The 16,372-nt window shown below is 41.7% G+C and overlaps 1 protein-coding gene across 1 annotated transcript in view; it reads left to right on the plus strand.

The window, feature by feature from the left end:
• Positions 1–16,372, plus strand: part of LOC148033171 (uncharacterized) — a 39,139-nt gene that overhangs the window by 21,980 nt on the left and 787 nt on the right. The window contains exon 3 of the mRNA XM_087681043.1: positions 16,182–16,309. Coding sequence (XP_087537169.1) covers positions 16,182–16,309 — 128 coding nt within the window. The remainder of the gene's footprint in view (positions 1–16,181; positions 16,310–16,372) is intronic.

Genomic DNA, 16,372 nt, shown 5'->3' on the forward strand with positions numbered 1-16,372 from the left:
ATTTCTTTCCATTTCATTTTCAAGAAGGAATTCTTTCAAAAAGACCGATTCAAATTGAGCCCAAGTTTCAGGTATTTTATTTGTCTCCTTTAAAGTTCGCCACCATTTATATGCCTTCGGTCCCAAAGTTAAACTGGCCTCCAGCGCTTGGAGATGTGATGGAGTATTTTTAAGTTTGTGCAAATCTTCCCATTTTTGGAGAAAATTAAAGATAGTGTCTTTATTTCTGTCTTTTTCCTCCCCGTGAAACTGAGGGGGTTTCATATCTTTTAAAACTGGATTATCCCTCAACTTGTGGTGGGGTTCCTTAGGATCTCGCATAGTCACATCCAAATCTTTCGATGAAGATGGGATATCCGAGGTTTCTAACTTATTTTTATCCCTTTCTAGTAATAAAGTTAATTGAGATTTTATTTCGATGAGTGTTTGAGTTCAAAATTCCATTTGAACCCCCTGTGCTTGCACACGAGCAGTTAGATCATCAAATTGTTTTCGTGTGGCAAAAAATTCTTCCCACTGTTCTTCTTGTATCTCCGTTTCATGGGGATCTATCATAGGGTGGTTCCCCGAACTAGAACCCTCAATTACTCCCTCTTTCCCTTTCTCTTCCATTAATACACTGGAATTGGAAAGTAAATATAAGAAATTTGCGTACAAAGTAAAGTACTTCCCTGGTTATAGTGACATGGCAACTATTGCTGGTTTTAATAATAACCCCGAAGAGTGAGGGATAATTTTTCTTTCTCGAACTGAGCCGGTCACGCTGGGAATGAAGCTTATTGGCAGAAACAGCTAGTAAGGAGGGGACTAAATATACCCCTTCTTAATGGTCACGTGAACCATCTGTACGCCTTCTACATATGAGATAGGTCCGACTGGCTTCGTCCGGCTGGTGACGGGTTTGATTGCCGTCCAATTACTGTGCTCCGAAATCAGTTGTGTATGACTCCCTGCGGTCGTAAAACGTATGATGTGTGACGTGTGGGGTACCGTCTTTACGTTGCATGACTCCCTGCGGCCAATTATGACGGATGACGGGTGATGTATCCGTCTTCACGGCAGTCCCGTGTAACGTATGGAGTACCGTTTAGTCGCCTGACCCGTAACGTATAGGGTACCGTCTAGTCGCCTTAGCCGCCTGACCTGTATGACCTGAAGAAAGCCTTCGTGAGAAACTGACAAAAGCAGGATCCGACGGCTAAAACAGGACCCAACGGCTCCAGCGACTGAAGCAGAACGCGATGGCGGCTCTGATACCAATGATACGCTAAGCAGAAATGAAAACGTGGAAACAGGTAAAACCCAACTCACTAAGAGTTGATTTCTAGATGAAGAGTGGCACGAGTCTCGTTTCTCCTCCCAGCCTTGCCTAGATAATTGCTGGCAACTCTCTTTGTGATCCGACTGCTAGCCATCAATCTTTAATGAGTCCTACTATTCTTGGACTCTAGTTCATTCTAGGCTCCCCTTAACCCCGTTCGGGCGCCCAAGGCCCTCAGACGGTCGTCCCTCGCGCCTGTTTCTCGTAATTTACCTTATTAATATAACACACGTCTACACGCATAAGAAAGCAACCACATATGTTTGACCCCTGCTTGCATTATGTGATGCTTACAGATGAGGGTGAGCCTCTTACATACAAAGAGGCCAAGTCATGTGAGTTTAGCAATAAGTGGGAGCTTGCTATGTAGAAAGAGATTAAATCTCTATATGCAAATGATACTTGGGATCTTGTGTCATTGCCCAAGGGAAGGAAGTCACTTCCAAACAAATGGGTGTACAAAGTAAAGACAGCTGATGGGAAACCCAAGTACAAGGCAAGATTAGTTGCCAAAGGGTATGCACAAAAGGAAGGGATTGACTTCCAAGAGGTTTTCTCACCTGGTGTGAAGATGACCACTCTACGTGTGCTTTTTGCTCTCATTGTTGTACTGGACTTAGAGTTGTATCAAATGGATGTAAAATCAGCTTTCTTGCATGGTGACATTGATGAGGAAATCTACATGAAACAGCACGAGGGCTTTGTAGTTCCTGGAAAAGAGCAAATGGTGCGTAAACTAAAACACAGCTTGTATGGGCTGAAGCAAGCACCACGGCAGTGGTACAAAGAGTTTGACACTTTTATGCTATCTCATGAGTTTACACACAGTCATGTAGATCATTGCTTGTACATGAAAAATGATACAAATGACAACCCCATCATACTTGTTTTGTATGTGGATGATATGTTGCTAGCTAGGAAAAGGAAGACTAGCTTCGATGCTCTCAAAAATCAGCTGAAATCAGCCTTCTCCATGAAAGATTTGGGGAATGCAAAGCATATTTTGGGCATGAGGATTCGTCGAGACAGAATGGAGAAATTGCTTTTTTAATCTCAAGAAAAGTACATTGAAAAGGTACTGGACAGATTTAACATGGTTGAAGCTAAGCCTTTTGGGGTACCCTTACCTCCTTATCTCAAGCTTAGTAAAGCCAACAGCCCGAAAGATGACGTGGAAGTAAATTCTATGAAGGGAGTTCCTTATGCATCAGCTTGTGGCTCTCTTATGTATGCTATGGTTGCTACTCGTTCAGACATTGCTCATGTAGTGGGAGTTATTAGCAGGTTTATGTCAAATCGTGGCAAAGCACATTGGGAGGCTGTCAAGTGTATGTTAGTAGAGTATTTGTCAGCTCATGTGTGAGTCTGAGCTTGATCTGGGTTGGGCATTTTTATTAGGTATTTTAGGTTTTTTTCTGTTGTGGCATTTTATGCCAGTGGAGCATTTTATGTACCAGCCAGCAACCAGCATTTATTGCTCCCACTTTTCAGCCTATTTATACTCAGTGGCTCCTCCTTAGTCATCATCATCACCTTCACCATCTGCAGACTCTGTGGAGAGAGGAGCCAGTGCCAGTGCCAGTGCCAGTGCCAGTGCCCACGCAGCCAGTGACTCACTGTTGTATGCGACTGTCTCGTGTTCAGATATATGGATTCCATTTCTCGTGCATACATCTGAGTTCTCATTTGTATCGTGTTCTTTCTTTCTTTTCTTTTTGTCTCGTGTTTCAGCAGTTTATTTCAGCACATGTTTATGCTTCCACCGCTGCTCCACTTCTGACAGTGTATTCTTCGATACCTTAAAGGTACACAAAGAAAAAGTATTTGCTATGGGCAGGGTGCACTTAGTTTGCAGGTTTATTGTGATGCAGACATGGCAAGTGACTTGGACACTCGTAGATCCACCAGTGGGTATGTCTTCACAGTTGCTGGTGGAGTTGTTTCTTGGTGTTCCAGGTTGCAGAAGATCGTTGCATTGAGCACCACTAAAGCTGAATATATATCAGCTACTGAAGCTTCTAAGAAAGCTATATGGTTGAGCAGACTTGCAGAAGATCTCGACATGTGTATGGGTACTGCAGTTTTGGGATGTGATAGCCAGAGTGTTGTGTATCTAGCTAAGAATGCTATGTATCATTCACGCACAAAGCGTATAGATTTGTGATATCATTTCATCAGACAGGTTTTGGAAGATGGTCAACTCACATTCGCCAAGATTAAAACACAAGACAACACTGCAGATGTTCTCACTAAAAGTCTAAGCAAAGCTCAGCACGAGCATTGCATACGACTAGTGGGAGTTGGCTAGCTAGAGGTTCACATCGGACCTTTAAGTGGGAGGTTGTTGGGATAAAGGTCCGGTTTAAAAACCCCATGTATAGTACACACACATTGTACATGTGAATGCACCCTTTACGTGCCCTAAGTATAAATTCATTTTATTCTTTGTGTACCAACACATTATTGTTGGTACACTCTTATCGATTCGTACTTTCACTCTGCTCACACTCTCTCCGCCGTCACACTCTAACGCTCACTCCTGCTCGACTCCCATCTCTCTTAGCTGTGCTCTTCTTCTAACAGCATTGGCTATCCGTATATTGAGTTCTGTTGTGAGCTCCTCTTGTTTGGAGTAGCTATGGAGTTCCTATTCATATATTACTTCAAAAAAGTGAAATAGTTTAGATGTGTAGAAGGCAAATAACTAGGTATTTGTGAGTGCCAATTTGGGCACATTGGAAAAGAGTGTGATTGCACTTGTAGATCTATTTGTGGTATGGGGAAAACAAGAGGATGAGTAGGAGCAGCAAGCAAGGCATGCCCAATAGGGAGAGCCCAAGGAGGATGATTATGCCATACATGAGGTGGAGTATTCTCCTTCTAGTTAATGATCAGGATACATGTTCGTAGTTCTTAGTTCCTTGTCATTCGAGTCCTTCGCATTTATCAGTTTGTATTGTTTCAACTTTCTTGCAGTCTTCAGTATTCCACTCATTATTGTTTCTTGTACTTATTTTGAGTACCAACTTCTCATGCTAAAGTCACCATTTGGCATTGTCATTTGTACTCTTCAATTTGAGTATTCATTGTTCATTTAATACCTATTAAGTTTTAGCTTTCAAGTTTTTAATATGACATTTATGATTTCAAGGAGGTTTTTAGTTAAGGTATCATATTTGTCTAGTTTCATTATAAAGTGTCTCAATTATATCTAGAAAATATATAATTATTAGGTCCTCGTCCTCGTCCTTGTCTCTTATTTTCCCCCATTTCCATACCTGTTCCCTGTCCTTGATGATTGTGCTTGGGTGATAAATTGGCCTAGCCAATTTAATTGTTTGTCACTTAGATCAATTTTTTGAGCAAGAAATAATTATAAAATTAATTATCAGAATTAACATTTTGAAAAGTAATTTACTAAAGCCGAAAAATGCTGAAGGTTGCCACTTGACAAAACTTATCCATGCAAGTAGGGAGAAGGTTGTGGGAGGTTGAGAGGGGGTCATTCCAGCCTTGTGCAAGGAGAGAGAGAGAGAGAGAGAGAGAGAGAGAGAGAGGAGGTTGCCATTGTTGCTGCAACAGTTGATATGCCATTTCCAGTAGTAGAAGATTCTCTAGGAGCTGGCGACCTACCTTGAAGAGGCTACAACAATAGTGATAGCTTGGGAAGGCTATTTGGCAGCTGTGACCGCATTTTAGGTTGGAGATAGCCCATTGTGGGCTCCCAAGCATCAGGTAACGGCAGCAAATGCCCTTGAGAATAGGGCGACAACTGATTTGAAGAGATTCTCATAATGAAACTATGAAATTTCTCTCTCTATAGCATCTTCTCTCATTCTCTAGCCATTTCTCATTATTCCTTAGCAATTTCCAGCAGATTCAACCATTGGAAGTGGAGATTTTGATGAATCTTTATTGTAAACCCTAGTCTATAGTAGAAATTAGGATTTGACAGTCACCTCACGAAGCATGCACAGAAATGGAAGACCTAGAGACTTGAATTTTAGTCATTGAAATTGGAGCAATTTTAGGAGATTGAAGTAGCCATTCAGCCTGCAAACATTTGGGGATTAATTTGTCACCCAAGGAGCATAATTGAAGGTTAATCCCCAAGCAAACCAAGGGATAAGTTGGTCTAAAGGCTTGTTGGTCATTTATTATAGTGAGAGACACTTGGATTAACCAAGGAGATTAAAGAGTCTCAATGTACTCCATCCATTTGCAATAAAAGATAAAGAAATATTGCAAGGGGTGCTAGTTTTAGGGCCAAGTTGTCCATTGTCTAAGGTTAAGCCATAAATTGTGCTTTTCAGTTTATGTGCTTTAATTACTTGGTGTAATTATTGATTAATTAGGTTATTACCACCCTCTCCAAGGAGGAAGGCGGGTTTCATGGTTCCATTGTTGGGATATTGTCAACTCCCTTGAATTGGTGGGCTTGAGTCATTTGATTGGAGGTTAGAAGCTTTGATCTAGTGCTGAAACTGTATTCAACATAGCAATTTCAACAAGCATGTCTTCTTATAGTGAGATGGGATCAAGTAGTAATGATGCATCTCAATCTGAAAATGCACATAACGAAGGGAGAAATGCAATGCCTCATCTTGGAGTAGGTTCACATCATGGATGGCAAGAAGTAAATGTGGGTGTTGACCAAGAAGTAGGTCTTTCTAGGCCAGAAGATGCTAATGACCAGCAAGAAGGTCCCAACAGGCATGATGTTCTAGACATTGGTATTCCATTATAGATGCCAACTCTTCTCTAGCCTAGAGATTAGACTTATGTGTATTACCTTATAGGTTCTCAGTTGCTTTCTTCATGACTACCCTTGTATAATATACACTGGTTTCGTAAAGGAGTGACCTCAATAGACTTTGCACGATTCTTAAGCTTGCTTATAGTAAGTGCTTTGCCATTACTCTAGAGCAACTTAACAACAACATACACAACATATAGCCCCCATATAGCACAATTGTGTAGTGGATTCTACATGAGTGATTGAACTTGTATGAGAGAGGAAAAATGCATGGACTTGTACCCATAGGTGAAATCTTTAATGTTTAGCAGCTCAAGTTGAGGTTATGATGACTAGTTTAAGACTAAATTGAGAGGCAGCAAAGGACTATGATGAGGGTGGAAAAGCGGTGAAGTTTAAGGCCTTCAATGGGGCACAAGAGAGACTGAAAGCATGGACTTTTATTTAGCAATTTGATGTAGCCTACTTGGGAGGCTACTTCATTGAATCCTCAAAGATTCGAAAGATAGCTACTTTCTTGAAGGGGATGCATTGTAGTGGTGGTCCATGCTTTTGATGCAAGGTAGAGCACCATCAACATGGGCACAATTTAAGCAAACATTTACTTCGAATTGGTTGACTAGTACATTTGAGATGAACATTATGATAGCTTGGAATGAGGTTGATGCAAATGCAATGTAAGAATTTGGAATACTATAATAGGAAGTTTTGTGATGCCTTGTTGTGAGCGATTCTTATTGTCTAGTTCCTCTTCATGAGCAGGTGGAATAGTATGTATATGGGCTGTCTCAAGGAATCATGGTTTTTGCATTAAACCAAGCGTATCTAGCATGTCTCAGCTCATAGAAACTACTAGTACAACTGATAAATTGTTGTGTGGGAAAGATTTAGGTTTCCAAGACACGGATGGGAAGCCAAATAAGAAGTTTTCAAGGGCTGAGAAAAGGAGTAGAGTTAGAATAATAGGTATGCTCTGATACCATGTCAAAACATGAACGAGAGAGAGAGAGAGAGAGAGAGAGAGAGAGAGAGAGAGAGAGAGTAGGGTTTGCGAGGAGAAATATAGAATGTGTATGGCAAACACTAAGAGAGAAGAGAAACTCCGAAAATACAAAAGAAGAAGACAAAGCATTGAATCATGCTATGTGAGGTAAAGCTAATACAGTGGAGCCAAAGCTTTGAAGTGACTGCATTGTCTTGTTTGAATTAGGTGGTAGCATTTGAAGGGGATCTACACAGTGAAGGAAGCGAAATGTAGTCCCTTGGTTAGTGGACTATTGAAGTAATCACTGGAAGATAAAGGACAACTGTCGATGGAGTGGAACGTAGTCCTCTAATGTTGTAGGAGATGAGAAAGATGATCACCAACAACACTTCTCCTTGAAGTGCATGGCAAGAGAGCACCTAGTTGAGGGTTGGAAAACAGCTTGAGGAAACCGCATTGATGCCAAATGCAGCCTTCAGTATGTTGAGGAGTGCCAAATGGAGCTGATTTGAAGTCGGGAAGGTGCCAATTGCCAAACGCAATAGTAGAATGTTGCAATAGAACGCCAAGTGGAGATGGATGCAAAAGCTACGGATCATCATATCCTCCTCATGAGGTGTGAATGGTAGTGGAGAGGATGGAGAAAGGAGTGTCAGAATGATTGTGTGAAAGTTTGGGATGGTATGTGAATGAGTGGAGAGGTGGCCTATAATTAGGCCTCAGCCACTCTAGGGGGTGTGAACTCTAGGGGGTGTGAATGAGTGGAGAGGAGGCGTATAGATAGACCTCAACTACTCTAGGGTGACTTCCCACTATGTGGGGGTCCCATTGAAAGAGTGCCCATAATATGAATGCCCAGCCCATTTTGGGGTGGTTAGTGCAAAACCCTAAATGAAGCGACTGTATTGAATAATTGGTTTCTTAACACCCCCTCTCAGGCCCACAAAGGGATGAAGAAATAGGAGTGAAGAGAGGTAAGGGGAAAGAGGAGATCCTTGAGATGGAAGATTTTCACATGAAAGGCCCGACTACACCTTGGGAGAGAAGCCACTAGCTTTGTAACTCCATGCTAGAAGGAATTTGAAGGCCTTGTCAACAAGTCATGGTTGAATCTTCAAGGCGCTGATCTAGGTGGTATCAAAAGATCTTGAGTATCAATAAGAGACGATTGCTCCAAGATAGCCATCCCTAAAGAGTAAATGGTGGGTGAAGAACTTTAGGATGAGGAGATACCCCTTCTAAGGTTGGTGATGTAGGGGCCCCCTTTGAAGTTGTAGAAGTGGAAGCCCTCGTGCAGGCCAAAGAAAGAACATCCCCGTGTGAATCCCCCTTTGCTAGAGGTGGGGAATCTAAAAACTCATGGATCATGGACTTCAAAACATTTGATGATGAAGGAGGTGCCACCAGCTGTGCCGAAGAAGGTATCTAGGGTTCCAAAGATGTTGAAGAACTCCCAAAGGTGGCCTCTCAAACTTGAGTAGTAGAGGGTGGGAAAAAGAGAGGTTTATATTGAGCCAAGGGTGGGCGATAGTTACTTCTCTTTGTGGAGCGGATTGTGGAGCCAAAGTAATGGAAGGCATGGAATAACCGTTGTCTCTCAAAGGAACACCCTAACGAGAAGATGATATCCAACGAGCATTGTCTCTCGATGGAGCGGATTGTAGATCCTAGGGTCATGGAAGCCATTGTATGTGAAAATAGGCGGGGGAGAAACCTCCGCTAGCATTGCAGTGGTCTCCAAGAGGTCGCAGTACTAGTCAATCCTCCTTGTGCTCGTGAAGACTTGGTGCGCATCGGATGCGTCTTGTTGTCTTGAGCATAGTAGTTTGATAGCCGATGTTAAATGATCTCTGTGGCTTAAAGGGAGATGTGGCACAATGAGTGCTTAAGGATAGATGCATATACTCCGGTGGTGTAGGGAGCAAAGGTCGATGTCCGTAACCATTGGTGGTGTGTCCGATGATGCCACAATAAGAGCACCCAATAGTTTGTCCATCTGCTTGTGAAGAAGTCATACCACTAAAGAGTCAACCTATAAAAGGGATGGTGGGAGGGAGAAGTAAAAAAGGGTATGGAAGATGATCATCGGCAACAGTTGGTCTTTGTGAAGTGGCTGGCAAGAGCGTGGCCAGTTGAAGGCTGAAAAACAACATGAGGAAATGTTGTGATGCAAAACCCAACCTTCAATATGCTAAGGAGTGCTAGATGGAGCTGATCTAAAATCGAGGAGGTGCTAGCTGCCAAACGCCACAGTAGAATGATGCAATAAAATGCTACAGTAGAACGCAGTAGCAAAATACGGTAGCAGAACGTAGTGGTAGAATGCCGCAGTAAAACACGGCAATAGAACACAATAGTTAAACACAGTAGTAGAATGCCACAGTAGAACACTGCAATAGAACAGAGTGGCTAAATGCAATAGTAGAAAAATGCCGCAGTAGTAGAACGCCAAGTGAAGATGGATGCAAAAGCCACAGATTGTAATGTCCTCCTCAAGAGGTGTGAACGGCAATGAAGAGGATAGAGAAAGGAGACTGTGATGACTGAGTGAAAGTGTAGAATGGTGTGTGAATGGATAGAGAAATGGCCTATAAATAGGCCTTAGCTGGTCTAGGTAGCTCCCCATTGTGTGGGCATCCTATTGAAAAAGTACCTATAATACGGGCATCCAACCCATTTTGAGATTGTCAATGCGAAACTCTAAATTAAGTGACTATACTGAATAAGTGGTTTCTCAACAGGTATATTTGAAAATCAGGCTGAAAAGAGGCCAAAACAACAAGGAAAGGATTAGAAAATAGGTACACAAGATATGGAATTAAGGGCTGTAAATAAATACTTTGTTTGTGAATAGGAGGGTCACATGGTTAAGGATTGTTCGGACTCCAAATAGGCAGCAAGCTAGAAAATTAGAAAATTAGGGAGATCCCAAGGGAAAGAAGTCCAAAATATCCTTTATTCACATGTAGTCATAGCCTCAATTTAGTTGTATTAAACTCTACTTTTTGTTGACTTTTCGAGTAGTAATTTAATTATCATCATTTCTTGTGATGAGTAAGTCATCTACATAGATGACAATAATGATAATACAATTATCTTTATATATACATAAGGTAGATACATTGTGACTATTTTTGAACCCTTTATTGATTAGAAGCTGATGGATGTTTTTGTAACATGCTTGTAGTGTCACAGAGACGTGAAATTTTGAGATGCTTTAATCTTGCTGATAACATTTGATTAAATTATTAATCAAATGCGCAAGGTTGTTAGCACATGTGATGCATATGGCAATTATTTCATGGTAACAAGCCAAGGACCTCGAGGATGCAGTGGTGGGTGTCAAAGGCAAAAGTTGTAATAAGTTATGTTTGATAAGTACTAGGTGGTACTTGGTGTCAGATTTGAGCCTAGACTAATTTATTGGCGACTAATGTTAGTGGTGACATTAGAGACTAGGCATTAATTAATTAAATAATGTCGGACTAAGGGTCAATAACTTCTCAAGGATACTTGGAAGATAAATTGGTTTAGCCAATTTAATTATTGGTTAGTGAAATTAATTTTTTGAGCACTAGAATAATTATCAAATTAATATTCTAAAAATTAATTTAGTAAGTTGGATAATGTTGGAAAGTGGAATTAGAAGGTTGCCATTTAGCAAAACTTGCCTATGCCAGTGGGGAAAACGTTTTTAGGGGTTGGTGGAAGTCTATTCCAACCATTGTGAGAGAGGAGGCTGCTAGAGAGCAAGGAGAGACTGTTGATGTTATTTGCAGTCACCAAGGATCAGTCCTACAGCATGTGACAGCGGTTTGGAGCCCTCCAAGAGCAGATGACAACTGTGAGAGTGCGCAACGGAAGAAGAAACACGAACGCAGAGGAAGAGAGAGAAAGCAGAAAATGAAGGAAGAAAATCTGCATTGACTGAAATGAATGCTGAATACAAAGGTGTGGACTGATCAGTCCTTGCATGCAGCCCGAAGCGTCAGTGAGGGCACCAGATTAGGCTGGAAACAATGGCAGCAGCAATGCCAGAGTGGGAGAGGAGAGAGAGTGTGCTGAAATCTACAAAACATTATATGGGACTGATGGGGGGGGGGCTGCTATATATAGCTCCCCAGTCTCCAAACTAGCCGACCTGGCCCAAAACTGGTCGACTGGCCCAAAACTGGCCGAATGCACTATAATATCCATCTTGCCCATAATATGGGCCGACTGCCTATATCCAAGAGCTGATCGACTGGCCCAGGACAGGCTAACAACAACAGCTCGAGGTCCTTTTTATACAGATGATAGCATATAGGATGGGCCAGCAGTCTTTTTGGTGGTTCTAAGTTGTAGGTGACAGCTTCCATGGCTATTGAGTAGGGCAGCAACAATGTTTCTCGTGACGAAACTCTAAAATTTCTCTCTCTATAGCAGTTTCTCTCATCCTCTACCTCAGTATTTTCTAGCAGTTTGAGCAATCAGAGGAAGAGATTTCAGTCAATCTCTGTTGTAAATTCTAATTTACAGTAGAAATTAGGGTTTTGACAGCCGCCTTAGGATGCATGCTTAGAATTAAGGGCCTAGGAAATTGAGGAATTTCAAGGAGATTCAAGAGGCCAGCTAGCCAATATCAGATTTGGGGCTGAATTTGTCTTTCAAAGAGCAAGGTGAAGGCCAATCCCTAAGCAAACCAAGGGGCAAATTAGTTTGGAGGCTTGCTAGTCAGTTTTGATAGTGAGAGACACTTGGATTAGCGGAGGAGATCAGAGGATCTCAGTTGTACTTCTTTCATTTGCAATATAAGATAAAGAAATACTCTAAGGGGCGCCAATTTTGAGGCCAATAGGGTGTCCAATGTCCAAGATTAAAGTGGTAAAGTGTGCATTTTCAGTTTATGTGAATTTTATGCTTGTTGTAATTAGTGCTAAATCATGTTATTTACCACTATTTGAGGAGGAAGATTGGCTTCATGCAGTGCTTGCTCAAGTCTATATAATGCTTTGTTAGGCTTGTGTATTTTAATTCTTGACCTGAAACCTTATATTTGGGTGCTTGCTTGAAAAAAACTTTTCCATTTAAGTCTTCATTAAGAAAGACTACTTTAATGTCTAATTGGTAAATTGACCATCCATGATGTGCTGCTATTGCCACAACACTACGCATTGTGATTATTTTAGATGTGAGGTAAAGATTTTTGTGTAATCAATCCGCTCCCTTTGTGCAAAACCTTGGGCCACTAGTCATGTTTTGTATATATCAATACCACCATTGGACTCTTGATTGATTTTATAGACCCGTTTAGTTTAAATGGGTTTATTATTAGATTGTAGATCTAATAGTTTCCTGGTATTATTTTTTAGGATCGATTTGTATTCTTCATCCATAACGACTTTTCAATTTTTGTTTGCTAAAACTTCACTTACATTCTTGGATTCTTCTATATGAAGCATGTCTATCATGGGTGCAAGGAGTGTTTGGTACGTAAGTAGCCAATCGGGTCCTTGCAGGCAGTGGATGATCCATTTTTTTGTTGTTTTAATTAGCTTCTTGGATTTATGGGTTGATAGGTGTTGGATTCTCTTTTGGTTGATTTGGATTGTTGGGTGCTTCCATAGTGCCGAAGTCGAATGGTGATCCAAAATTTGATTCTTTTGATTTATTTTTTCAATTGTAATTTTCAGCAAAGTGGACATCCCTGCTTTCAATGGTTTTACAAGTAGTTGGGTGGTAAACCTATAGGCTTTTGAGATGGAGCTATAGCTAACAAATATATTTTTTACCACTTTATCATCTAATTTGCTTCTTTGCTTTGTGGAATATGTTTATAAGCAAGACATCCAAAGACTCTAAGGTGATACTTGGTTTATGAAGAGACCATTCTTCTAATGGAGTGATTGTTTTTAATGCTTTAGTTGGATATATGTTTGAATATAACTAGTTGTTTCGACAACTTCCATGCATAGTTTGTGTGAAGCACCCTTGTACTGTATCATACATCGAGCCATTTCGACGCATTAGCGGATATTTCAGTTGATGTGTGAGTTTAATAGTTGGAGCAGAAGTAGAGGAAGGCTTAGAGGTTTTAGCTTCATCCTTCGCTCTTGGACTAAGGTGAGGGTATTTCTTCCAACACCTCTTTTTGGGAGGAGTGCCCTTCTCATAGTGTGGGCATTTAGACTTCTTTGAATTTGTGTCAGAGCTCGATGAAGACTTCGAATGTTGAACCTACTACTCGTTCTTGGCCTTCTTATCCTTCTTGTTACCCCCTCTTGAACTTGTAGTAAATGCCTTAGTAAGGCTAGATCCACTAGTGCCAATCTCCTGGAGTCACTCTTCGTGCTCTAGAACAAGTGGAGCTAGCTCTTTCCATAGAATATTTTTCGAAGTCTTGGAGTAAGTAAACTGGTATAGAAGATGTCACACTTGGGAGATGGTAGATGAGTAATGAGAATCATTGCTATGTCCTTTGATGAGATAGCTCGACCAAGGGATGCAAGCTTGTTTTGCATATCTTCCAACTTATTGATGTGATCCTTCATAGAAGTATCATCAATAGAGAGCATCCTGATTCCTGAGTTTCTTCTCTAGGGCAATATAGTGGGCAAATATATTTTGATGATAGAGAGGAGAGCTTCATCGACATCTCTACGGTTGTCTGAAGTCTACACACATGTATAAGAATAGAATCTTGTAAGCTCATGAAGAGAAAAGATCAGGCTCTACAGTCGAGCCAATCCCGTAGGCAGCCTGGTAGAGAATGCACTTCTCTTTGCAAGAACGAAGCGAGTAGTTCAACCTATTCAGTCAATTTTCTTTTGGCAATGAAGAAAGAACTGTCACCTATATACAGGGTGCCATAATGACTATGTGAGGGAGTATTCAGGAAATGCTGGTCACCCCTATCTAGTGTGAACACAGCCTCTTGCCATCTAAAAAGAAATGCATTGATGCTGGAAAATAATGTCAACGAGTATGAACACACCTAAAACCAACTGAAATTAAAAAACATGCTCTAAATAGAGCTGCCTCCTCTGTCAAAACACATGATAGACTGAGTGTCTAATGTAGGAGATGCCTATGCAAGACACACATGACTATTAACAGATGGGCAGCCCCAACAATAGCAAATAGTGATTGTTAGTTAGTTGCATCTCTCTCACTTATGTATCTCCTCTCCGGAATTTGTTGTACATGAGTAGACATTGTCTTCATTTGAGTTAAAGTCATTGTAAGATCTTCCCATCATTATCTTTCTTTTCTTTATGTTTTGTGTCATGGGTTTAGTTGCCCATGACCCAAAGGGGGGGTTTGTTTGTACATCTACTGCCTCCGTATGTGTGAATACACATCAGTGTGGGGGCATGTGAACACACCTCAGTGTGTGTGTGAGCCTAGGGTTAGGTTTTGGGTGAATCCCAAGGCTTTATGATAATTCCCTATCCTTTACTTTGATATCACAAACTATCACATCAATCCATCTACATTGGTGTACGTGCAAGAGAGTCTCTCTCTCTCTCTCTCACACACACACACACACACACACACACACACACACACACACACACACCAACTACGGGTCGAAATGGGCAGATACGGGGCCAACCCCCTCCCCCCAGAAGACTGAATCTGTTAGCTCTGCCATCTCGAGCCAGAGACAGAGGAACACTATATCTGTAGATGCCCAGTGTACTACGAAATCCGGGGATGCTTCCACTGCCTATTCAGCAAAGGATTCGGACCACTCTCCAAGGTGATGGAATTCAAAGACCAGAGATGCTTGGGGCAGAGATGCCTGGGGCTCTTTCTACTGGAAATACGACGCCACAGAGACCACCTCCTACGAACCACGGAGCAAAGACAAGGAGCCACCAACCAACGCACACTCAACGAATTCTACCAAATACTAGCTACCCTCCCCACCACCGAGCCCCCACCAGCCCAACCGGCCTCCCGACCTTGGGGGACCACCTAGAAATAGCCACAGCGAGAGGCAAAGCCCGGCGCCCACGCCCCGCTGTCCCCTGTCCCCGCAGAAGACACATGTCGAAGATACAAGGGATACTACGCCGCCATCGGAGGACCTTGCCCCGCCGCTTTAGTCTCTCCATGTTAGATCGACCCATGCGGGACATCCTAGGATGAACACTCCAGGAGCAGTTCCACACCACACTGGGAGTACCTCTAGATTGTATCTAGTCTAGATATCATTTTGTACCTACTCAATTTAGTTCAACATAGCATAAATGTTAGCTTCACTGGGACTTTTGAAATCTCCCAGACATTTTGTATGCAACATTTTGGTCTCATAGGCCAACTTGGCCCGTTGTAGACGTTAATATAACTTTCTTTCTTTCTTCTTCTTTCTTCTCTCTCTCTCTTTCTGCACTATGGAGCTTCACTCACCTTAGCTCCTCCCATCACATAAGCCTACAGTGATCATAGCAGTTGGAACCAAATGCAGGTATGGGCAGCCTCCAGATGATCAGGGTGGCAGCAGCAGATGGTGAATGCAGCAGCCAGAGATGGTGGGCAGCAGCCAGTCGATGGAGATGGCACACTAGAGTGGGTAGACACTGATAAACTGGCCGGGATGCAAGTGGCTTAGTGCGCACTATTCATAGAGAAGGAACCAACCAAAGTCTTGTCAGTTAAAGAATTTTGCATACTTAGTTGATTTGAGTTTTGCAGCTGTTTAATGAACTTAATGAAGGTTTTATGTGAAATGCACCTCTTTTAGCCTAACACATACCTCATTCACTTTGGGTTGAGGTAGTTTCCACTGGAGTACATATCACTAACTGATCTTTGACACTTCTTGTTTCAAGTATGACCTTATATGGGATCGGATTGACAGGGCCATAGTTGTCAGTCAAGTAGTAGCTATAATTAGATGCTATTTTGATTACTGGCTTCATCTTTATCATCTAAGGGTACACAAATACATATGTATACTTAATCGAGCTAGGCTTTCCATCTTTGCTACGTGAGAAGCATGGCCTGATGTGGATGTGATGTGTTTCCGATAAGTTCATCTGGAGCAAGCCCTTTTCATTTCAACTATGGAATTTACAATTTCTTTTTTCAAAGTTTTTGCAATGCTGAAATATTGCTGTTTCATGTACTCTCAGGGCTTTTACCTCCTACTGGCAGATCAGCTTCTCCAACAAGACCAGAGACTTCCCTTCGCCTTTCCATTCCAAGTGACAGAGCAATTGATCTTACACATGCCAATGATGAAGTTGAAGTGATTGCTCGGGTAAGAGAGTGTGATATTGGTTGGGTTCTTTATATCTTTCTAAGTATTCTTGCTGACTGCAGC

The sequence above is a fragment of the Lygodium microphyllum genome, chromosome 7 (genome assembly GCF_053477565.2).
Source record: "Lygodium microphyllum isolate KBCC chromosome 7, Lygodium_microphyllum_v1.1.10, whole genome shotgun sequence".
Lineage (NCBI taxonomy): Eukaryota > Viridiplantae > Streptophyta > Polypodiopsida > Schizaeales > Lygodiaceae > Lygodium > Lygodium microphyllum.